This window comes from Elgaria multicarinata, chromosome 5, assembly GCF_023053635.1.
Source record: "Elgaria multicarinata webbii isolate HBS135686 ecotype San Diego chromosome 5, rElgMul1.1.pri, whole genome shotgun sequence".
In the NCBI taxonomy this organism is placed as follows: domain Eukaryota; kingdom Metazoa; phylum Chordata; class Lepidosauria; order Squamata; family Anguidae; genus Elgaria; species Elgaria multicarinata.
The window spans coordinates 82,775,205-82,796,484 of record NC_086175.1 but is presented as its reverse complement, the minus strand read 5'-3'; the positions used below and the strand labels follow the sequence as shown (position 1 = coordinate 82,796,484).

General features: G+C 42.4%; 1 protein-coding gene across 2 annotated transcripts in view; it reads left to right on the top strand.

Annotated features, from left to right (window-relative positions):
- The first annotated feature begins 1,187 nt into the window (after positions 1-1,187).
- Positions 1,188-21,280, top strand: part of LOC134399012 (ATP-binding cassette sub-family C member 2-like) — a 37,911-nt gene continuing 17,818 nt past the window's right edge. For both annotated transcript variants that reach the window (XM_063126756.1, XM_063126757.1), the window contains exons 1-15: positions 1,188-1,267; positions 4,427-4,488; positions 5,488-5,629; positions 6,268-6,422; positions 8,102-8,279; positions 8,367-8,621; positions 9,788-9,853; positions 11,599-11,736; positions 12,861-13,007; positions 14,749-14,833; positions 14,937-15,003; positions 16,879-17,005; positions 18,058-18,234; positions 19,791-19,958; positions 20,374-20,560. In XM_063126756.1, the coding sequence (XP_062982826.1) occupies positions 1,199-1,267; positions 4,427-4,488; positions 5,488-5,629; positions 6,268-6,422; positions 8,102-8,279; positions 8,367-8,621; positions 9,788-9,853; positions 11,599-11,736; positions 12,861-13,007; positions 14,749-14,833; positions 14,937-15,003; positions 16,879-17,005; positions 18,058-18,234; positions 19,791-19,958; positions 20,374-20,560 (2,023 nt within the window). In that variant the 5' untranslated portion in view covers positions 1,188-1,198. The remainder of the gene's footprint in view (positions 1,268-4,426; positions 4,489-5,487; positions 5,630-6,267; positions 6,423-8,101; positions 8,280-8,366; positions 8,622-9,787; positions 9,854-11,598; positions 11,737-12,860; positions 13,008-14,748; positions 14,834-14,936; positions 15,004-16,878; positions 17,006-18,057; positions 18,235-19,790; positions 19,959-20,373; positions 20,561-21,280) is intronic.

Here is a 21,280-nt window from a genome sequence, read left to right as displayed (position 1 = left end):
CCAGGGCACATTTTCCCTCAGTCAAGCAAGCCCTTCAATATGAAAGGAAACTGCATTCCAGCATCTGAGGAAGGCACATTATTATTATTATTATTTATTTATATAGCACCATCAATGTACATGGTGCTGTACAGAGTAAGTACATAAAAGGCACTCCTCCATTTAGCTGGTTCTGGCATTTAAAAACATTGGACAAGGAGCAAAGGCTGGTTCTAGTGGGACAAATGTCATCTCAGCTTTAATGTCATGCGGATGGGGAAGTCGTTTTTGTGGGAGAAGTGACACAGAGCTAGTCTCGTGGCTGCTCCTTAAGCTATTTGCTGAGCCCCAGCATCCTGCTCCTCACAGAGGCCAACCTTACCAAATGACTTCAGGAAGACCCCAAACAGGGCATGATAATACAATAGTCCTCTTCTGCTGTTGCTCCCCAGCAAATGGTATGCAGAAGCATGTATCCTATTTAGGATCAGGGTGCTGTTCTCACGCTAAAAGCCATATTTACCATTGCCTGCTTCATGTAGCAGTGATGTAAATAATCTGAAGAAGTATTTTCTTGACATATAAGCAGTAAATTATGCTCATATGTATATATACACATATCACTAGAATTTTAGGGGGGAAATAAACAGATTGGAATAACATTTCAGAACTTTTTTTTTTTTGCTGTCACAGCAAGTCTCTGCAAAGCTTGATTCAATGGCATAGTTTTAGCCCTAAAATATTGTTCCCAAGTGTTGCTAACACATGCCACTGTTTTTGGTATGGTTTTTTAATATAATGGGGTCGTTCCTGCCTGTTCCGCTCCGTTCCGGCTTTTACACCGTCCCTTTTTAACTGTGCAACAACATTGCCTCGTTGGGGTGCGGTGCTGTTTTCTTATCACCGTAACGCGGCACCGCTGACACCTTAGAGGCAAAACTGCGCTTCGAACCTAGGGCATTGGGCGTGCCTGCAGGAAGGTGAGCCGACGTTTCCTTTGGGTAGTGTTTGCTTTTACCTTTCCCTATCCGCGTGCCTGCAGGAGCTCCGCCCGGGTTTGCCCACTCCCGCCGGATTGGCTGGCCTCAGCTTTCGCGCGGAGGAGCTCCGTCCTTGCCGCTTCGCTGTGCTGCGGTCCGAGGCTAGCGGCTGCTGAAACGACGCGAGGGAGCCGCCGCCGCCGCTCACCGCTGCCGCGCCTTCGGGAAGCGCCGCGGACATGGTGGGGCAAGAAGCGTGGGGCGTCCAGGGAGGCGCCTACGAACGCCTCCGGCCTTTCAGCCGAAAGGTAACTGCGGCCAGTTCGGGGTTCCCTTAGGTCGATAAGGAAGGGGAGAAGTGCAGAGCCGAGGCTCTCGTCATCCAGCGCTACAGATTTAGCTCTGATGTGGAAACCCTGCCCCCAGCCACAGATGGGTGGGATATAATCGTGTTACTCAGTATATTCTGTATATGCTCAGAGGTAGTATCTCCTTGCTTGCCGTTCCAGGAAGGAAGCGTGGGATAGAACCATATCTTGATGCTAAGAGAAGGGAAATTCAAGGGGGTTGGTTAGATCGCAGGACGCGTTCCGTGCTGAAGCTGCGTGTTTCTGCAGGCTGCCTCTTAGTTAAGCAGATGAGAGGTCAAAGGTGGCGCAAGAAAAGGAGCAGATTTTCTCAGCCCTTGGCTGGCCTGGTCCCAATCCAAACAAGTTTAGACATGCTTGAACCACGGCCTCAAGTGGCTTCCTGTTTAGGTTACGTGCATGTGATTTGCTTTTTGAAGTTCTCCTTTAGTGTTACCATTGAAAGCCTGCAATAAGTATAAAGATGCATTGTGCAGAAGCTTTAGTTAATTTCAATGTTAGACGTGGTGTTAGTTCTGCTGACTGCCTGGACAGTACACCCTCAGAATCTTCCCTAAAGATTCCTGTCTGGGCCATGAGATTAGGTGGGGAGTGGATGATGCACTCTGCATGTCCTTAAATGCACTGTTGTTTACTTTCACATTGGACACAGAGGGCTAAAACAGACGTGATAGATAAATGTGGTAGGATTTGCATTACACACACACACACACACTTGAAAGCAGCAAGTGTGGATTGAGGGAGCAGTGCTGTTGGAGGTGTTTAGTCCTTTACCCCCAGGCCTTTTTCCTGTTTAAAATGTGTGTACATATGTATACATGCACATGTCCCAAGCTGCTATTAGCTGTGCTGGCTAAAAAAGACAGGCACCTATATTGTCCCTGTTTCCGTGCCTCCCTCCCCAGAGCTAATTGCACTCATTGGAGGAAATAGCACAGGACAAAAAGGTAAAACGCCCCCTCCTGGCGCAGCTGCCCTGAGCCAATTTGTGCTCCACTGAAGGCAGTTTATAAGTTAAAAACAAAACAAACAGACAAAAATCTACATGCCTTTGAGCCTGTCTTGTGAAATTTGTGCCCAGGCCTGCATCTTAAAGAAGGATAGAAAGAGAGAGTGATTTTTAGAAAGTAAAAACAACAGGTAGCCCTGTTAGTCTGTTGCAAGAAAAAGTTTTGTGGCTCCTTAAAGGATGAATACATTTATTCTAGCATAAGCTTTCATGGACACTGTCCATTTCATCACATGTTAACATTCAATTGGCAGATCTATATACACATGCTGGGGGGATCTAAGTTGTGTTGTCAAAGGGTACTGAATGCAGAATGTACTTCCAATGTGAGGTTAACACTTCATGCATCTGATGAAATGGACAGTGTCAATGAAAGCTTGTGCCAGAATAAATGTGCTAGTCTTTAAGATGCCACAAGGCTCTTCATTGTTGTTGTTGTTATTACAATTAAAATGTATAATTTCTAGACCATTAATTCCAAAACTGTGTCACAAGATAATACTTAGTATGCCATGGTAAGTAACTTACAGTGCTGTCCTATGCATATCTACTCAGAAGTAAGCCCCACTATTTTTTTCAGGGAAGTGTGTATAGGATTGCAGCCTTAGTTAAGAACTGTTCAAATCCAATAAAAATATATGTAAAGTTGAGGGTTTTTTTTTAGCCCAATGTGCATCACATTGATTTGCTTACACTGAATCTCATTTGCCTTTTTTAATGGAGTTTGGTAAGATCCTCTATGGCCCCATTCAGAAGACACCTTAAACCATGACTTTAACCATGCTGAGTAAAGCATAAAACCTTATTCACTGTGGTTAAAGCCATCATTTAAGGTGTCTTCTGAACACAGCCTGGCTTTCTGGTTTAAACACCGTGGTTAAAGCCATGGTTTAAGGTATCTTCTGAACAGGCCCTTTGAGTTCTTAGGTTTTACCATCCCAAACAGGAAACTGCCTTATGTTGTGTCCATTCAGAAGACACCTTAAACCATGGCTTTAACCACGGTGTTTAAACCAGAAAGCCAGGCTGTGTTCAGAAGACACCTTAAACCACGGCTTTAACCACAGTGAATAAGGTTTTATGCTTTATTCACCATGGTTAAAACCGTGGTTTAAGGTGTCTTCTGAACACAGCCTGGCTTTCTGGTTTAACCACCATGGTTAAAGCCATGGCTTAAAGTGTCTTCTGAACATAGCACGGCTTTCTGGCTTAACCACCATGGTTAAAGCAATGGTTTAAGGTGTCTTCTGAACAGGGCCACTGAGTCAGATCATTGATCTGTCCAGCTCAGTATTGTTTACACTGACTGGCAGCAGCTCTCAGAGTTTCATACAGGAATCTTTCCTGCATCTACCTGGAGATAGTAGGGATTGAACTTGGGACCTTTCACATGCGGAACATGTACTCTACCACAGAACTCCGCCTCCTGAGCCCCTTGGAAGTAGTACAGCTCTTAAGAAGAACATAACTTAAGAACATCAGAAATGCCCTGCTGGATCAGACCGAGGGTTCGTCTAGTCCATTACTCTGTTCACACAGTGGCCAACCAGCTGTCGACCAGGGACCCACAAGCAGGACACGGTGCAGCAGCACCTTCCCACCCACGTTCCCCAGCAACTCGTGTATATAGGCTTACTGCCTCTGATACTGGAGGTAGTACATAACCATCAAGGCTAGACATCCAAGGGAAAGATTCATAAAGGAGATAGATGCTCAAGCGAGGAACAGAATCAGAAAGTTGAGAACACACCTCACAAAATTTCTAGGGAAAAGAGATGCATGCTATATAAACATAAAAGAGTACTTGGGTCCATGGATGGATTGTGGGCACAGTAGCTTTGGCAGTATATTTGATTATTTATCTATGTCTTTTTAGATTACATGAGACAATAAGGCATCTAGGCAGCTACACTCAGTAAAATCCTATGCATATTGATGGTGCAGTAATAATAGTAACTAATAAAAATAAAAATGCAAATTAAAATGTGTGTGTAAATTTTACATCATATACATCCAATAGCAAATGTAAACTAGGCTAGTGACAGAGAGAAACCTTTGGTCTAGATTTCTTTCTGTTTGTTTTTCTACAGAAATGCAGCCCTGAAGAAAGTGCGTCCTTTCTCAGCAAGATAACATATTCCTGGTTCAGCAGGTACAAAAGCTATGCGTGTTGTTCTTTTAAAATGAAATGCATAATCAACTTTAAGGTAAATTAATGAAATCAAATAAATTAACCTGAATCTGAGAAGACAGGAAAGTTTTTAAGCCTTTGATTTATTAAAGGTTATTTCTTATCACACATACCCTAAAACAAATCTACATAAGCACACACATGTACTAGGTCCGGAGGTTTAGTAATGACAAGCAGGACATAGCGGTTTTTAATGTTCATTGTTTTAATCTTTGTAATCTGCCCAGAGAGCTTCAGCTACGGGTGGTATATAAATGTTAAAATAATATAATAATGGTTCTTTGGTTCCTGCCCCCCCTTTTTTTTGTTCTTTTAGGCTGGTTGTGGGATTTCAGGAGTTGTGGGACTTTTTTCTGCCTAAACATGCATAATATTGCACCCTTACCCTCCAAATTGTGAAGAGCAATGCTGACCGAAGGGGTGGAGCTCACATGATTCTAAATTAGATGGGTGACTAGAATGCCCAAACAGGGCTGGTGCTATCCAGTGTAGAAAAGGTATAGATCTGACAAATTTTATGCATAAGCCTGCTTCTCAGTATTAATTCCTCAGGCCTGCTTCTGACATCAAACATGTGTTGCTCTGCTTTCTGACATTGTCAAGCCATTTCCCTAAGTGTTTGAGGTAAGGTATGTTTGAATCAATGGAAGGAAAGATGGAAAGCAGTTAATGTTTCCATATTATTTCTTCCGTTCACTTTACTTCATAGTTGCACAACTTGTCACAGGACAGATGGCAGGAGTCAAGTAAGCAACTGTTTACTTTGGTGGCTATGGAAGCATAATATATGAGGCTGGGTTTTTAACCCTCCAGTCACTTTACTTTGCTGATCCCACAGTATTAGATACATAAGAGAAGCTGTGTGGAACAACAATCTGGATTTTCTGCCATGTATGGTGGTATTGTTTTGGCTTTGTATTGTTTTGTAATGAAATTGGAGTTTTGTTTGTTTGTTTACAGAGTTATAACTTCAGGCTATAAGAAACCATTGGAAAGGGAGGACCTGTTTGAGCTAAACCAAAGTGATTCAGCCTATGTTGTATGTCCAGATTTTGAAAAGCAGTGGAGAAAGGAAATTTTTAGGTCAACCAAGGACATACAGGTAATTCTGATGAAAATAAATGCAAAGGTTAGATCTGTAAACCGAGCCTTGGAAAACTAGAATCATTTTTCATCTCATAAGAATTCCTGTGGGACCACGGACACACTTCTTTTTACCTCAGTGCTTTTCTTCTCCCCCTTACCGAACCTCTCTTTAGATTGCAATGTCTGTGTGTGGCTTTCACCAACGATTTGCCTGCCCAAAAGCCTGATCTCTGTACTAGACAGCTGTTGGAAGGGCCTCTGGATGGGAATTCATTTACCTCACTGGGATTTCCCTCGTCATGTGACTAAGTGCTGAACTCTTTCCTTGTCCAAGGCTGCTTTCGCAGCAGTTTGCATCTCCCCTCTCCAGCTGTGCCTCATGACAACACCAAAGACTACCCACATGATGTTTCTGGAGTAGGTCAGCTGACGGAAGGTCAGGCCACCCACACAATACTTCATAGGCTATGAGGAGGGACATTTCAGATAAACTTTGTAGTGCCTTGAGGCTGTACCTGGTTGCACTTCAACCTTTTCCAGGATAATAATCCGTTCCATTCACGTTCTCCCAGTTTTCTAGACTTTTTACCCCATTTACACATTTAGTGTTCTTTGGATACTGAGCATGCTTCCTTTTGTCTATCTAATCCACAGGCTCCTGCTTATAAAGATGTTAGAGAGACGCCAGTTTCTCAAAAGCCATCTCTTCTTTCCCCACTGTGGCAAACATTTAAATTTTTATTGATCAAAGTCACTCTTCTCAAAGTTGCAGCTGATATGTTGGCTTTTACAAGTCCACAGATTATGAAGTAAGTTTGCAAATCTGCCTAATTATGTATTATTTTGTGAAACAGAGTGCAAATAGTAATATTAGGTTGGCAGATCTTAATACCTTGTGTTCTTGCTGAAGACTTTGTGTGCATGAAATTCAGTGCAACATTCCACAAATATATCTCTGCATTGCAGAATTATAGGTTCTCTGAGAGAGAGAGAGAAAGTAATTCAAACGAAGTGCACTATGTCAGGACAGGTCTAGTCTCCTTGTTGTGTATCCCAACTTGGGCTCAGAACCAGAAGAAGACCAGCCAAGACAGGAAGCTGGTGAGGAAATTCTCCCAAGACTCTCCAGGAGTCAAGGGGGAATCTTCTCAGGAGCTTATCAGATGGGAGGCCCAAGCTCAGAGATCATCCTCTCTGGGAACTCAGTCTTTGTCAGAGGGGAAGGAAGCATTGGAATTGACAGATCTCAGAGTCTGCCGCAGGGTCAAATGGGTGGAGAGAGGAGGTGGGAGGTGATCCACTAGGCTAGCCACTCTCCAGAGGTTGCAAATTGAAGACCCTCCTTGAAGGGGTTCGGTAAAAGTCTGTCAGTCACAGCGGGAAACTGTTCATTTAGTTGATAGGCAACCGCCTTGCTTTGTTAGGCTAATTAAGTTTAGAGGATAGCTCCTAGCATTCACTTTCCCTTCCGTTGGGAAGAGATATCAACTTACTGAATAAAGCTTTATGGATTGCACAGCAGACCTCTTTATTGGCTCACATCTCTGCGAGAAGGCTTGGAATCATGACACACTATTAGTCACCCTGTAATCAGCTAGGGACTTGCAGAAAAACACTCTATTCTAAAGCTTCCTAGTGATGGGCCTGGAAAAACTGAAGGTTTAATGATTCCGAAGGGTCCTCAGTAGTGCCTGAGCTAATGTCTCTAACTATTGCACATTGGCTACAAAGTCTGAACTCTGCTGGCTGTTTGATTACACACTCTTACTGTATTTGTGCTATTTGGAAAAAAAAAGTTCTACTAACTGCTCACTGCATGTTGATACATTTTCCACGTTAATGAGCTACAGGCAGAATTTGGATAGTCTGCTGAGGTCCGGTATATAGCTTAAGTTAGGAATAAGGTAGACGCCATCTTATATTATAAACAGAGATGTAATTTTCTGGCACTTTCTAAACAGGAAACAAGAAATGCTAAATGGAAATATGAATAGAATTAATGTACTTGCCTTCTTTCAGCATGTAAGCCAGGCTTCCCCAACTGGTTGCTTTCCAGATGTTTTGAACTTCAATTCCCATCAGCCCTAGCCAATGATCATGATGGGAGTTGTAGTCTAAAATATCTGGAGGGCACCAGGTTGGGGAAAGCTAATGTAAACAGAATGAAGATTGGTTTGGCTGGTTGTTTGATCAAGTAGATCTAATGAAAATAGGCCTCTTTAAACAACACACTAAGCCATGGTTAGGCTGCTAAACCTTTTGCAGCAAGTGGTTAGTGAGCGTGTTTAGACCGTAATTATGTAGCCACCATGGTTAGGAATAGTTCCCATGACACACTAAGTCATGGTTCATATATACGCTCAGCCATAATGTTTAGCTCGAAACATTTAACCATCACTTAGCATGTTGTCTGAAAGGGCCAACGTATAGAGTGTTCTAAAAATGACGAGTAATAGGGGCATAATATATATATATATTTTCTTTGCAGAAAGATGATTCTACAGTTTGAGCATCATTCTGGTTCATACTGGAATGGTTATGGGTATGCAGTTGGTCTTTTTCTTGTGGTTGCTCTTCAGACACTTATCCATCAGGTTTATCAACGTTTTAACATGCTTACCGCTGTCAAAATTAAGACTGCAGTTGTTGGACTTGTATACAAAAAGGTATTATGTTTGCATATCTCAATCGCATGTCTACTGTAAAATACGTTTTAAAAATATTCATTGTATTTACCCTCCGCTTGGGTGCAGGCCTTAAATTTATCCAGCTCTTCGCGACAGAAATACACAACTGGGGAAATAGTTAACTTGATGTCAGCCGATATCCAGCAACTCATGGAACTGACCCTCAACCTGAACCTCTTGTGGTCAGCCCCATTCCAGATCCTGCTAACCATCATCTTCCTTTGGCAAGAACTGGGCCCTTCGGTGTTGGCAGGTGTTGGCGTGCTACTTTTGATTCTGCCTATTAATGCTTTTGTGGCTGCCAGAGTGAAGCAACTCAAGGTGAGGAATTTCAGCTAAAGTATCTTAGCACATTGCTGTATTATATAGAGGCAATCATTTGAATGTGAATGGGTTGTGGGGCAAGTCCTACAATAGTCCTACAATAATGGAATGTTGGGGAGGAGGACGATGGACAGGAGGACAGTTCAGAGGCAACTAGGAAAGGGGGAGGAGTTAATCCTGGTCCTGTGAAGAGGGTGCTGTGTTGGTCAATGGGACAGGGAAAGAACCAGATTTGGAGAGAATGGCATGGGTTGGAACTGCCGTGAGGAGCAGGTCAATTGGGAGGCCTGCAGCTAAAGTATGAGACAGAGAAGGACACAGATCACCTGCTGTCTTGAAGAACAAGATACAGATCTTCAATGACCAGGAAAGCCAGAAAGTGAACTGCTGCAATAGTTAAAGGGTTATTAGAGATTACAGGGATATTAGAGTGCTTTTGATTTTGCTGTTAATGTCCATAAAATTGTAATTCTCTTAACATTTATAAATATTGCTAATGTTTGTCAGTGCCTGCCGGAATTTGTCCAATAGTTCTTTCAGATGGTCCTATAAAGAGCCATCGCAGTTGTATCCTCTGTGACTTGTGCAGTGGAGGTTTCCCACCTCCTGCTCCCCATTGCAGCCTCCCTGTGCCCACCAAAAAGTCTCTTGTGAAGGTTGGGAGTCTCTCAAAAGTAAGGCCTAGAACGTGCAACAGGGAGTTGCAGTCGTAGACGGGCATTGGGAAACAGCAGGCGCAGGCTGATAAGTCCATGGATTGATCTTAGAGAACACCACCTTCTTGGTGGTGGCCCCCAGATTATGGAATGTTCTCCCCAGTGAGGTCCACCTGGTGCCAACGTTGTCGTCATTTCAGCACCAGGTTAAATCTCTCCTCTACTCACAGGCATTTGATAGCATACTCCCTAAAACAGTATTGATTGTGTTAGCTTTAACAATGGAACCAGTTATCTAGGGAGGTTGTGGGCTCTCCCACACTAGAGGCATTCAAGAGGCAGCTGGACAACCATCTGTCAGGTATGCTTTAAGGTGGATTCCTGCATTGAGCAGAGGTGTGGACTCGATGGCCTTATAGGCCCCTTCCAACTCTACTATTCTATGATTCTATGAGAGCATATTTGGGTTATGCTGCTTCAAAGTGCAACCTTTACTTTTTTACCCAGAAAGATCAGATGAAGAATAGTGATCAACAAGTTAAACTCCTAAGTGAAATCTTGCATGGAATAAAGGTGAGACAAATAGATAATGAAACTGTGTAGTTATTTAATCAAATGTCTGGGGACAAAGGTGTATGATTCATCAAATAAGATTATGGATAGGCTGTCATGTTAACTGTTACATAACTTCTCTTCAATTGAAGGCTAATACAGTCTCCGCAGATTTCTTAAGTAACAATTCTGCTTCTGCTTTTGCTTTTTTTTAAAAGAGAAGTGTGGTATTTTTAATATGAAATGTTTGTGTTTATCTTTTTTTTATCCTACTTTAAAATGTTGCCAAATATGCTGCCAAGTTTCCAAGATAAATGATACAGTAGCTTCCAGGCAATATGAATAATAAAACATTGCAGCAGGGATTTTGATGCAAAGAGCGTGCCACAAGAAAAGTGGCATGCCTCAAGTTGGTACAAAGTAAGTGTATTCTTGTAAAAGAGAATCATAGGTAGCCCACTGAGTTTTGAGAAAATCATTGGAAGCAATGAGTTTGGGTGACCTTTCCCCTTGCAGAGTGATGTTTTTACAGAGGGCCTCTCTCCAAGCAGGTACAAAAAGCAACTGATCAGTTGCTTGCTGATCAGAGGATATAACATCAACTCTGTGCCAATTGTGCTGGAGGCCACTGAGTTTCCAGGCCCAATTTAAATTGCTAGTGATCATGTTTAAATATCTAAAATGTTGGGACCAGATTATTTGAATGATCACCTGCACTTATGTAATCTAGTCTAGGGTCTTTAAAATATGCTTGAAATATAGTTCATATTTTCTGACACATTTTCATGATTCTGCTTTAGATTATTTTGGAATCTAGAGCTAACTTGATAGCAGATTCCAGTGCCTCCAGTATCAGAGGCTGTAAGCCTATCTACGCTAGTTGCTGGGGAACATGTGTGGGAGGGTGCTGTTGTATCATGCCCTGCTTGTGGGTTCGTGGTCAACAGCTGATTCACAATTCTGTGAACAGTGCTGGATTAGATGGAACATTGGCCTGATCCAGCATGGCTCTTCTTATGTTAGATTATTAGATTGATCCAGTTTCCAATGAATAGCCAACTCCTATTTCTGAAGGAGCCTGGGGAGGAATGGACCCTCTGTGTTATTATGGAAGGGTGTCTGGTTGAGGTAAATTGTCTGACTGCAATGGATTACAAGAAATAGGTTCTTCTTTGGTTTTATGAAAAATGGATAGGGAGACATTGTTCTCCCTTTCCTATATTACTAGTACCTGGGATAAACTATTGAAGCTGATTGGTGGGACACTCAGGACAGATAAAAGGAACTATTTCTTCACACAGCATGTAGTCAAACTCTGGAATTCACTACCACAAGTTGTTGTGAGGGCCACCAATTTCATAGCTTTAGAAGTGGAGTAGACAAATTCATGGAGGATAAGGTTATCAATGGCTACTAGTCCTGATGGCTGTACGCTACCTCCAGTATCAGAGGTGGTAGAGCTTTGTGCACCAGTTTCTCTGGAACATAAGTGAAAGGTTGCTAGTGTACTCATGTCCCACGGGAGCTGATTGACTACTGTATGAACAGAAGGTGGATGAGATGGACCCTTGGTCTGATCCAGCATGTTTCTTCTGTTCTTATGAGGAGGTGCTACACCACCCGCACTTCACATGCATGCAAGGGGAGGAGGTTTGCTGCTTAATTTTTTTTAAATCCATCTGTCTATACAAAACGTTTGAACATAAGTTGTAATTCAGAATATTGTTTACTGTCACTGGTGTATCAAAACATTGCTTTCCGTTTAGATTCTCAAGCTATACGCATGGGAGCCTTCATATCAGAAAAAGATTGTGGAAATTCGGGAACGTGAAATAGATGTTTTGAAATCCTCTGGATACCTGACAACATTCTCCATGCTGACATTGACTTGTATACCTTTCCTGGTATGTTTTAATATGAAACTATTGGGTAACTACATAACCTGTGTTCTGTTAGGCATACTGGAAACACAGTTGATAAAGAACAGCCTTGGCATCATGAGGAATTAACAGTACATATCCAGAGTTTTATCACATACTGGTGCACAAACCATCAGTGTAGAAAGAAAGAATCTAGAATGAAATCTTCCTAAATTACTGCAGATGACATATGGAATAGTTTCTTTAAACTTGATTTCATGATAATGCTAAACATGGGATTTTATTTTCATGCTCAGATTCTAAATGGATGCAATAAGGCCGTAAAGGTTTTGAGTGAGGAAGTGCTGAAGAAGTTGTGGTTGGAGATGGGGTGGAATTGGATAAGGTTTTAGGAGAGGTTTGGGAGACCATGGCTTGAATTTTAATTTTCCTTCTATGAGTAGAACAGAGTTCATGTTTATGGATGAAAGCTCTCCTGTCTCCCGCTTCCTTCTGCACTCCTCTGAGAATCTCCTGGGGGTTGCTGGTCCTTGAGAATGGTGGAAGATATGATGCTGGGGATTGAAGAGGTTGATGGACCTCCTCGCATTTATATGAATGAAGAAACAACTTCGGATCCGAGCTATTCTATGACAGGGATGAGCAACACATGGCTCACAGCCTGCATCCTGTCCTCCTGTGTGGCCCCTGCTACCCTCCTCTACCAGCTGAATTTCTCCTCCTCCTCCAATAAAAGCATCCCTAGTGGCTACAGAACACCAATAAAGTTAAATTTAGCTTGGAAACAAGCTAAACTTAACCTTTGTAATGCGTTGCTGTGGTTTGCCACCGGATTTTGTTGGCAATGCAGGAATATTTTATTTTTGCTCTTTCTTTGTTTTGGGTAGTGCCCTGTGCACTGCTCCTGGGCCACATGAAGTTGCCCACCCCTGTTTTATCTGGTTTTGAATATGCAGGTTCCTTTCAGCCTTGCAGCCTGATCATGTTTGGCCTTTGGCTGCTGCTCAAGCCACGTCCTTTCAATAGCAGATGGTCCAGAACCAGGCATTACTTATAAACACTCTGACCATCAAGAACTTAAACTAATGCTGAAATTCCTACTGCTCTGACCTATGGGAAGGAAAAACCATCTCTTCTTTCTCTTAAAGGTCTCTCTGGCTACATTTGGAGCCTATTTTCTGTTGGACGAAGAAAATGTTTTAACTGCAGCTAAAGTTTTTACATCTATCTCTTTGTTTAATATTTTACGACTACCTTTGTTCGATTTGCCCACAGTGATTTCAGCAATAGCTCAGGTAAATATACATTTGTGCCATTTCATCTTTAACGTTGTGCATATTTTCATCTTTTAGCTAATGTTTAACATATATCCATCTTTACCACAGTTCATATTGTACAGGGTTTTTCTAAAGTCATTAGGCATGGGCATTCTTTGAAAACCATCTCTGTGTATCTTTAAATTTTCAAAGGAAATATTACCTATGCCAGCCTTCCTCCAACCTGGTGAGTTCCAGATGTTTTGAACCACAATTCCCAGCATTCTTGACCATTGACCATGTTGGCTGGGGCTGATGGGAGTTGAAGTCCAAAATTTCTGGAGAACACCAGGTTGGGGAAGTTTAGCCTATGCGGTAAAAGTTATTTGCATGATAAACCTCACAGTCCTACTTGAAAGCCAGGTTCAGTGAGATGTGATGGCAAAAGACTTGCTTGTTTCTATTTATTGTTTAATTTCATTTCTGAGACTCACTGTGCAGTTCACAAACCGCCACAAAAAGGGCAGTCCTTTTTACATAGAACTGCCCCAGTTATATGTAGAGCAGGAAGGGGAGGACCCCGGTTTTCAGAGTAAAAGGGGCGTGTGCGTGAGGGTAGCTGAACTCATCCGGCTCCTGCCACTCATCCATAGCCACTCCCCTTGCACAAATGTTGAGGGAGGGGAAAAACATTGGGCTGGGGGTGGGGCATAGAAACCAAACTACAGAGAGGTAAATCAGTACTGGTTGCCCATTTTTGGACACACACATACCCTTTAAACATGTAATTGAAGCAGACTTGAGTTTAAATAAATGGTTCTACCACTGTCATGTCTATCTTGGCCTTAAAACTTCCATTTTATGAGTATGTTGAATGAACCCTTGAAAAATTTTCGCCACCCCTCCCCCCCCCCCAAAATTACCATGTACGAATAAAAAATAGGATCCCAGTTTCATTGACCTGCTTCAAGATAAGGGCTGCAGCATGCGAGACCAGTGATAGCAAGTACAGCATCCCTGATTGTGGGCTCCCTCCCAAGAGAGGTTAGGTTGGCCCCTTCATTGACTATTTTTAGGTTAGGCAGTTAAGACTTCTTGATTCTGGCAGCTCCCTGCTTGTGAATTTGTCTAATTGCCTTGTTTTAATGCCCTCTAGGTTTTATACAATTGTGAACTGTCACGACAGGCTTTTGGAGGGCCCAAAGGCAATGTTAGAAATAAATAAACAGATAACCACTATGGCTTTCCAGTTGCAATGGAATTGGCTTATGCCAGCCTCCCCAGACCTGGGGCCCTCCAGATGGTGTCAGCTACAACTCCCAGCATTCCTGACCATTGGCCATGCTAGCTGGGGCTGATGGGAATTGAAGTCTAAAACTTCTGCTGGGCACCAGGTTGGGGAAGGCTGGCCTGTGCCATTGTGGTATCTTTACCTTTAGTAGTCAACACTGGTGCAAGCTGCCTATTCCACCAGCAGTGAACTATTCAAAATGAAAACAGACTACTCATGCAAGGAAGCAGAATGTGAGGTGTAAGCTTGGTTTATTAGACCACAACTCCCATAATTCTCAGCCAGTGTGGCCAATGGTCAGGAATCCTCAATGTTTAGTCCAAAACGTTTAGCTATGTTTTCAACCTCAGACTCTTCTAATCATAACCAGTAGAGGCCTAACTGCCCTTGTTTCTGGGAGTGGAAAAGAGCCTGTTGGGGAACTGGAGTCTCCTCTTCTGAAATCATTTTAAGAATCTAAATTAGCTGTGTATGCATCCATTTTCTCAGACAAAGGTTTCTTTGGGTCGTTTAGAGGGTTTTCTGTCTTCTGAAGACCTTGACCCTCAAAGCACGAACACAGACTACAGTGGAGGTAAGTTTATCAAAACTTCTTTAGTTGTATGAATAATGATTGAGAACTTGAGCTGAAGAACCTGCTTCTGTTAACTTCAATTGTTTTGTTTCTGGAACTCAAGATCATGCAGTTAAATTTGTTAATGCCTCTTTCCACTGGGAGAAGATTGGAGCTCCGACTTTAAATAAGTAAGGAACACAAATTATGATTACAATCTAATGTGCAAATGCCTTTTTCATCCACTAAGACAAGCTTCCCCAACATAATGTCTTCCAGGTGTTTTGGACTAGCTTTGGCCATGCTGGCTGGGGCTGATGGGAGCTGTAGTCCAAAACATGTAGAGGGCATCACTTTGGGAAAGGCTACACTAAAGGCAATGTCCTGGATGCTGGGTTGAGTACTAAAATGAAAACCAGTTTCCATGCATCTGATGAAAAATCTGGGGGTGGGAAGGGAAGGAGCCTTTAAAAGGGCAAATCTTTTGAGGATCAGGAAAAGACAGATCCCCAAGTGACATCACTGCTGGGAGCTCTGCATCTCTCATGCTCTTCTCCAGTAGTGGGGAATGTGTGACCCTCCAGATGAAGTTGGACTACAGCTTCCCTCACCTCTAGCCGGCATAATCAATGGTGAAAGATGATTGGAGCTGCAGCCCAACATCATGTGGAGGTCCACATGTTCCCCATCCCTGATCTGTACAGCAACAGGCAAAGGTGGTTGTGGCATCCGAGATCATGAATTGTGGAAATGGGACATTGGCCATGAGGTTGGCTTAGCTCTGAATCTTTTGGTTATCAAGCAGTGTCAAAGCTAAGCTCCCATAGGAGGAGAAAAACAGGTGCTTAGCTTCTAACCTGCTTGAGGACCAATAGGATTCTCCCCACTTCCAACAGTAGTTTTCTTTAGTATCTACAGTATATTATATACATGTATTCACAAATATGGAACTGATAGTTTCGGTGTGGGTGCTATTTTAAAACAGTTATTTGGGTTCAACAGGAAACAGAAAACATTTACCTAGGTTCAGAAGAGACTTGGCTCAGGGCTTAAATTAAACTTTATAAGAACAGAGGCAATGCTGGATCAGACTTAGGCCATAGCTAGACCTAAGGTTTATCCCTGGATCATCCAGGGGTCAAACCTGTTCATCTAGGTGACACACAGGGGATCCAGTGCTCAGGCAGGGGCGAACCCTGGATGATCCCAGGATAAACTTTAGGTCTAGCTGTGGCCTAAGAGTCCATATAGTCCAGCATTGTTTGTGCAGGGGCCAGGCAGCTGCCCACAGGAAAACCTGCAAGTAGGACATGAGTGCCACAGCAACTGGTATACATAGGCATACTGCTTCTGATAGTGGAGATAATATATAGCCATTATGGCTAGCACCCAGTGTTACCCTTATGCTCCATGAATTTGTCTACTTCACTTTTAAAGCCATCACCACAACTTGGTGGCCATCACTACATCTTGTGATAATGACATCCACAGTTTAACTAAGTGCTGTGTGAAGAAGTACTTCCTTTTAATCTTCTACCAATCAGCTTCATGGGATGAACCCAGGTTCTAATATTATGGGAAAGGGAGAAAAAGATCTCCCTATCCACATTTTCCACACTATGCATAATTTTGTACTCTATACATTCAGGTGAAAGATACTTGCCCCATAGTCCATGATAGCTCCTCTGACCTAATTTCACCCAAGAGCAAAAACTCTAGTTCGTGTTCCATTTGATTCATATGAGTGACGCAGACTTTTACAAGTTGAGGAAGGGAGTATGTCAAGGTAAAATGCTTTTGGTTGGGAGTGTCATTTTGGGAGGAATTGAAGGTGTCTCCTAGCCATGATACAAAATACCCTGAAGGAACACCCTGGGGCAGGGATAATCCTGGAAGCAACTGTTTGCCCTGGTGGGTGGGACACGTTTGATCCTTTTCCAATCCATGTGATCAGGAAGGCTGCAGCTGTTGGGTAAGGAGTGTTATTCTTTGGAACAGCCACATATTTTTGTCTATTTTTTTTGATAGGAAATACATTTGGCATTTGTTTCCTTAAATATTTCTAGACTCACCTTAGAGATTCCAGAGGGTTGCTTGGTTGCTGTTGTGGGCCAAGTTGGAGCAGGAAAATCCTCTCTGCTTTCTGCCATTCTTGGGGAAATGGAAAAAATGGAAGGAACTGCCCAGAGAAAAGTAAAGTGGACTTGCTTTTGTTTCAAGTTATTTTCATTTGCGAATATTTTACTGCAGTTGAAAGTGTGTTTTTCTGCTTACTGGAGCCTTCGAAAAGTTACTGCATTTTCATATTGCTTTTTTTGTTTTTGTTTTAAAAAGTTTGGTTATTTTCTTTCTAGGGATTTTGCCCAATCCCTCAAAATTTCATTCTCTCTCTAAAGCAGCTTTCCCCAAACTGGGTGCCCTGCAGAGGTGTGGGTCTGTCACTTCCATCTTTCTCATGGGGAGTGAGCATGATGCAAGTTGCTGTCCAACACCTCTGAGGGACACCCAGTTGGGGAAGGCTGCTCATCATGGGCTTGATCCAGTCCTTCTGTGGGCTGGGCAGCTGCACACAGAAGGATCCCCAGCACATGCACAAAGGCACTCAGCAACACACCAGGCCATTTATCAGGAGCTCCTGGGTTTGTGTCTAGCTCCCCTATGTGATGAACCCTGGACATGTAGGTGGCAGCCTTCTCAGCCAAATACCTTGAGCCCTGGATTGACTCCACTCATCCAGGTTGGCCATTAGATCTTTCTGGGCAGGAAGGGGTATAAAGGGCTTCCTGTTTCACCTGAGCATTGCTTGAGCAACACAAGTCTTCCTGAGCACTGACATGCTCCTGTATCTTTAGCTATTCCTCAGTCCTGCCTCCTGGTTTGCCGCTTGGTCCTGACTTCTAGCTGGTCCCACAGCTTCTGATTCCATACTCCAAGCTCACCCCAGACTGATGCCCACAGCACAGCCCTGATACCATTACAGGGAATGAAATACTAGCTCACGCCTCTCATATAGGTACCCAGCTTTCCTGTCTCCACTTATTGGTTGTACAATATTGAGGGTTCTCTTACACCATTTGTGTGCAAGTGCCAAGCCCAAAATAAGACTGAATTGAGTTCCAAATATATTTCAGTGTTAACATTAATCTATTGCTCTCCTGCAATCTCATCTTGCTCAGAACTTTGTACACTTCAGAGTGTGTTTCTTTTCTTCATTGCGTGTTTCCTCCCCCACCCCCTTCACTCAGGGTTCCGTGGCTTATGTGTCCCAGCAAGCTTGGATACAGAATTCCACGTTGCAAGAAAATGTTCTCTTTGGCTCCGAACTGAACACACACTATTACGAAAGGGTTTTGGAGGCCTGTGCTTTGTTGCCAGACTTGGAACAATTACCAATTGGGGATCAAACAGAAATTGGAGAAAGGGTGAGTGAAGACTCCCAAGTGTGCAGAGCAAGGCAATTGCATGACTTCTGAGTATTAAACTTTAAAAGTGGCAGAAGGACAATTGGGTTATATTAGGTGTCTATCCCAAGTAGTTCTCAAATAGTGTTCTTCAGAACCTTGGGGTAGCGATGTTTGTTTTCTGCTGAGCTGAAACTGCATATCGGTTACCCATGGTTTGTTACCAGGGTTTGTCTGGCAGACAACCAACCAAACAATTGTTTGTTTCTTCATCCCTGGGTTGTTTGCTTCCCTCCTCATTTATTTATTCCCTCCCTGTTTCCCAAATGCCTTTGTGGCACTGTGATACTGGCATGAAGAATAGTTGTTTTTACTATTCTTTCTCCACTACCTCAGTAGCCTGTGTAATCTGTACAGCACCATGTACATTGATGGTGCTATATAAATAAATAATAATAATAATAACCATAAACAACCAATAGTTCTGGGTTCACACATAATGACAGCCCATGGTTTAAACAACCCAGGGTTCACAACGAAGCAACAAACCATGGGTTCTCTTTCTGAGTTGTTCATTGATGACAAACCAGTGTATGTTACCATTACTGCATTTGCATATCATGGAAATCCAGAATTCAACAACTTACTACAACATGTAGTAAGAGGATGGGTCTCCTTTATTTTCAAGCTTGGAAGTTTAACATTTCAGTCTACATATGTTTCAGTTTTCTCAAATAAGATCCAAAAGAGCATCCCAGAAATCTTTGGGATAATATTGCATAAATAGCATAAAACGTATTGGAAATGGACTCTGGAATGAATTCATGGTTACTCATTGTGGACTGACTAGCATGGATACATGGACATCCCCATCCATGTCTCCAATGCAAAGCACTGCCACTTACATTTGGCTCAGTGGGAAAGCTTTGCTCATCTAAGAATTCCTTATGTTTAACTGTTAGCAGAGAACTTCTAGACTGGAATGTAAATATCTGCCATAGTCACTGCAGGCTTCTATGAAGGCCTTGAAAACATATTATTTTACCTTGGTCTTCTCTTGATATGACTGCTCTTGTTACTGTTATTTCCAACCTTGTTGTTGCTGGTGGTTTTATTGTTGACTTTTATTATTTATTCATTTATTACATTTTTATACCGCCCAATAGCCGAAGCTCTCCGGGCAGTTCACAAAAAATTGTTATTTTTACTGCCATTTTTCTGTGTCCATGTTTTTATCCCTTTTACCATTTTAACTTTTAAAATATATTTTATTGCTGTAAGCTGCCTTGAAAGGACTACTGCCCTGAAAGGCAGCCAATAAATAAATAAATAAATAAATAAAATTAAACTCCCCAACAGAGAAAGGAGAGAAGCTGGCCAACACACACATGCTTTTTAGCAATCAGAATCTGGTTTCTAGCCAGAGATACGAGATCGAGTATGTCATGTTTTATACGTTCAGTGTTCGCACGTTGCATTAAAAATATTTTGAAAGAAGAAAAAGTAGGCAACAATTTAATTTAAAAAAACACAGGTTGTTCTTTTGAACAGCATAGCCTTTTCCCTCTTCTTCCTAGGGAGTCAATATAAGTGGTGGCCAGAAGCAGAGAGTAAGCCTTGCTAGAGCTGTGTACAGCAATGCTGATCTCTACTTGCTGGATGATCCCTTGTCTGCTGTGGACATCCATGTCGGGAAGCATCTTTTTGAGAAGGTGATCGGTTCCTCAGGCTTGTTGAATAACAAGGTAGGCAAGAAGGCTGTCTTTGGAATTGGCATTCCTATTTTAGAGTGTAACACATGGGTGGGCAGAAAGTAGATCTCTGAGTAATTGGCAGCAAATTAGTGAAGGTTTCAGACTCCGAATTAGTTACTAATAGCAGAAACCAAATTAAATTATTCTGCTGAAATAAAGAAAGCTTGGGGATATCCAGGCATTAATCTGTGTGTGGAAGGACTGTGAGTTCCGTTTAGTTCTGATGCTCAAAACAAATTTCTGAGCTCAGAATTCTTTAATTGCATATGGATGTCTTTTACATCTGGTGCCAATTGGTGAATCTCTGGGTTCTAGTTAAGAAAAAGAAAAGAAAAGCAAAAAAGATCCCACAAGCCTGAAACCTGGTGTAAAATTTAAACATTGCTGTTTTTCTTTCTCCTCTGAGACACGTATTTTAGTGACGCACAACCTGACGCTCCTACCCCTGACAGATGTCATAGTTGTGATGGAAGGTGGTAGAATTATTGAAATGGGGAGTTATAAAGAGCTACTCTCTAGAAAAGCAAACTTTGCTGAGCTTGTTCTAACCTTTGGTGGAGGAAAGGATAATGAAGAGATGCCCTCGATGTCAAGTGAGCAAATAAAGTCAATTTGTAGATGCTAATTTGCATGATTCTGTTGTGTGAGAACTGAACCCTGTGCTCCAACTGGATAAAGCCAATCCAGGCGTGGCAGTACAGTTGTGCCTACCTGCACCCAGACACTCCTGCTATGCCTCGAAGCTCCATAGATTTGACTTATTTCCTATATCACATGTGGGGCCCTCTCCACCCCCTCTCCCCAACTTTTAAGAGGAAGGCTCACATATAATTTGTGTTATGCAGGTAGGAATCCATTACAATTTTATTCCATACCTTGCCTCTCCTCTTTTTTTTAATCTTTCCAACCAACCCTGAGAGGTAGGTTAGTCTGAAAGAAGAGTAACTGGGCCAAGGTCACCCAGTTTGCTTCATGGATGAGCCGGGATTTAAACCAGAACACACACACACCCAATTCAGTGTCCAGCAATTAGAAACTCTACACTGTGTTGACTGTCATCAGTCTCCTCATTTAGACATTACACAAGTATCATCTGAAGTGTTGGTGGAGGGGCTCCTGGGAAGGGTAATGTGCGATCCTGCACTCTTGACCATGTATTCAGCATGTCCAGGTTTCTGTGTTTGTATTATTACTTAAGATCATTTTTATATTGTATTTTATATTACGCTTTTATACTGGTTTTATATTTTGAATGGTTTTTGTGGTTTTAATTTTTGTAAACCACCCAGAAAGCTTCGGCTATTGGGCGGTAT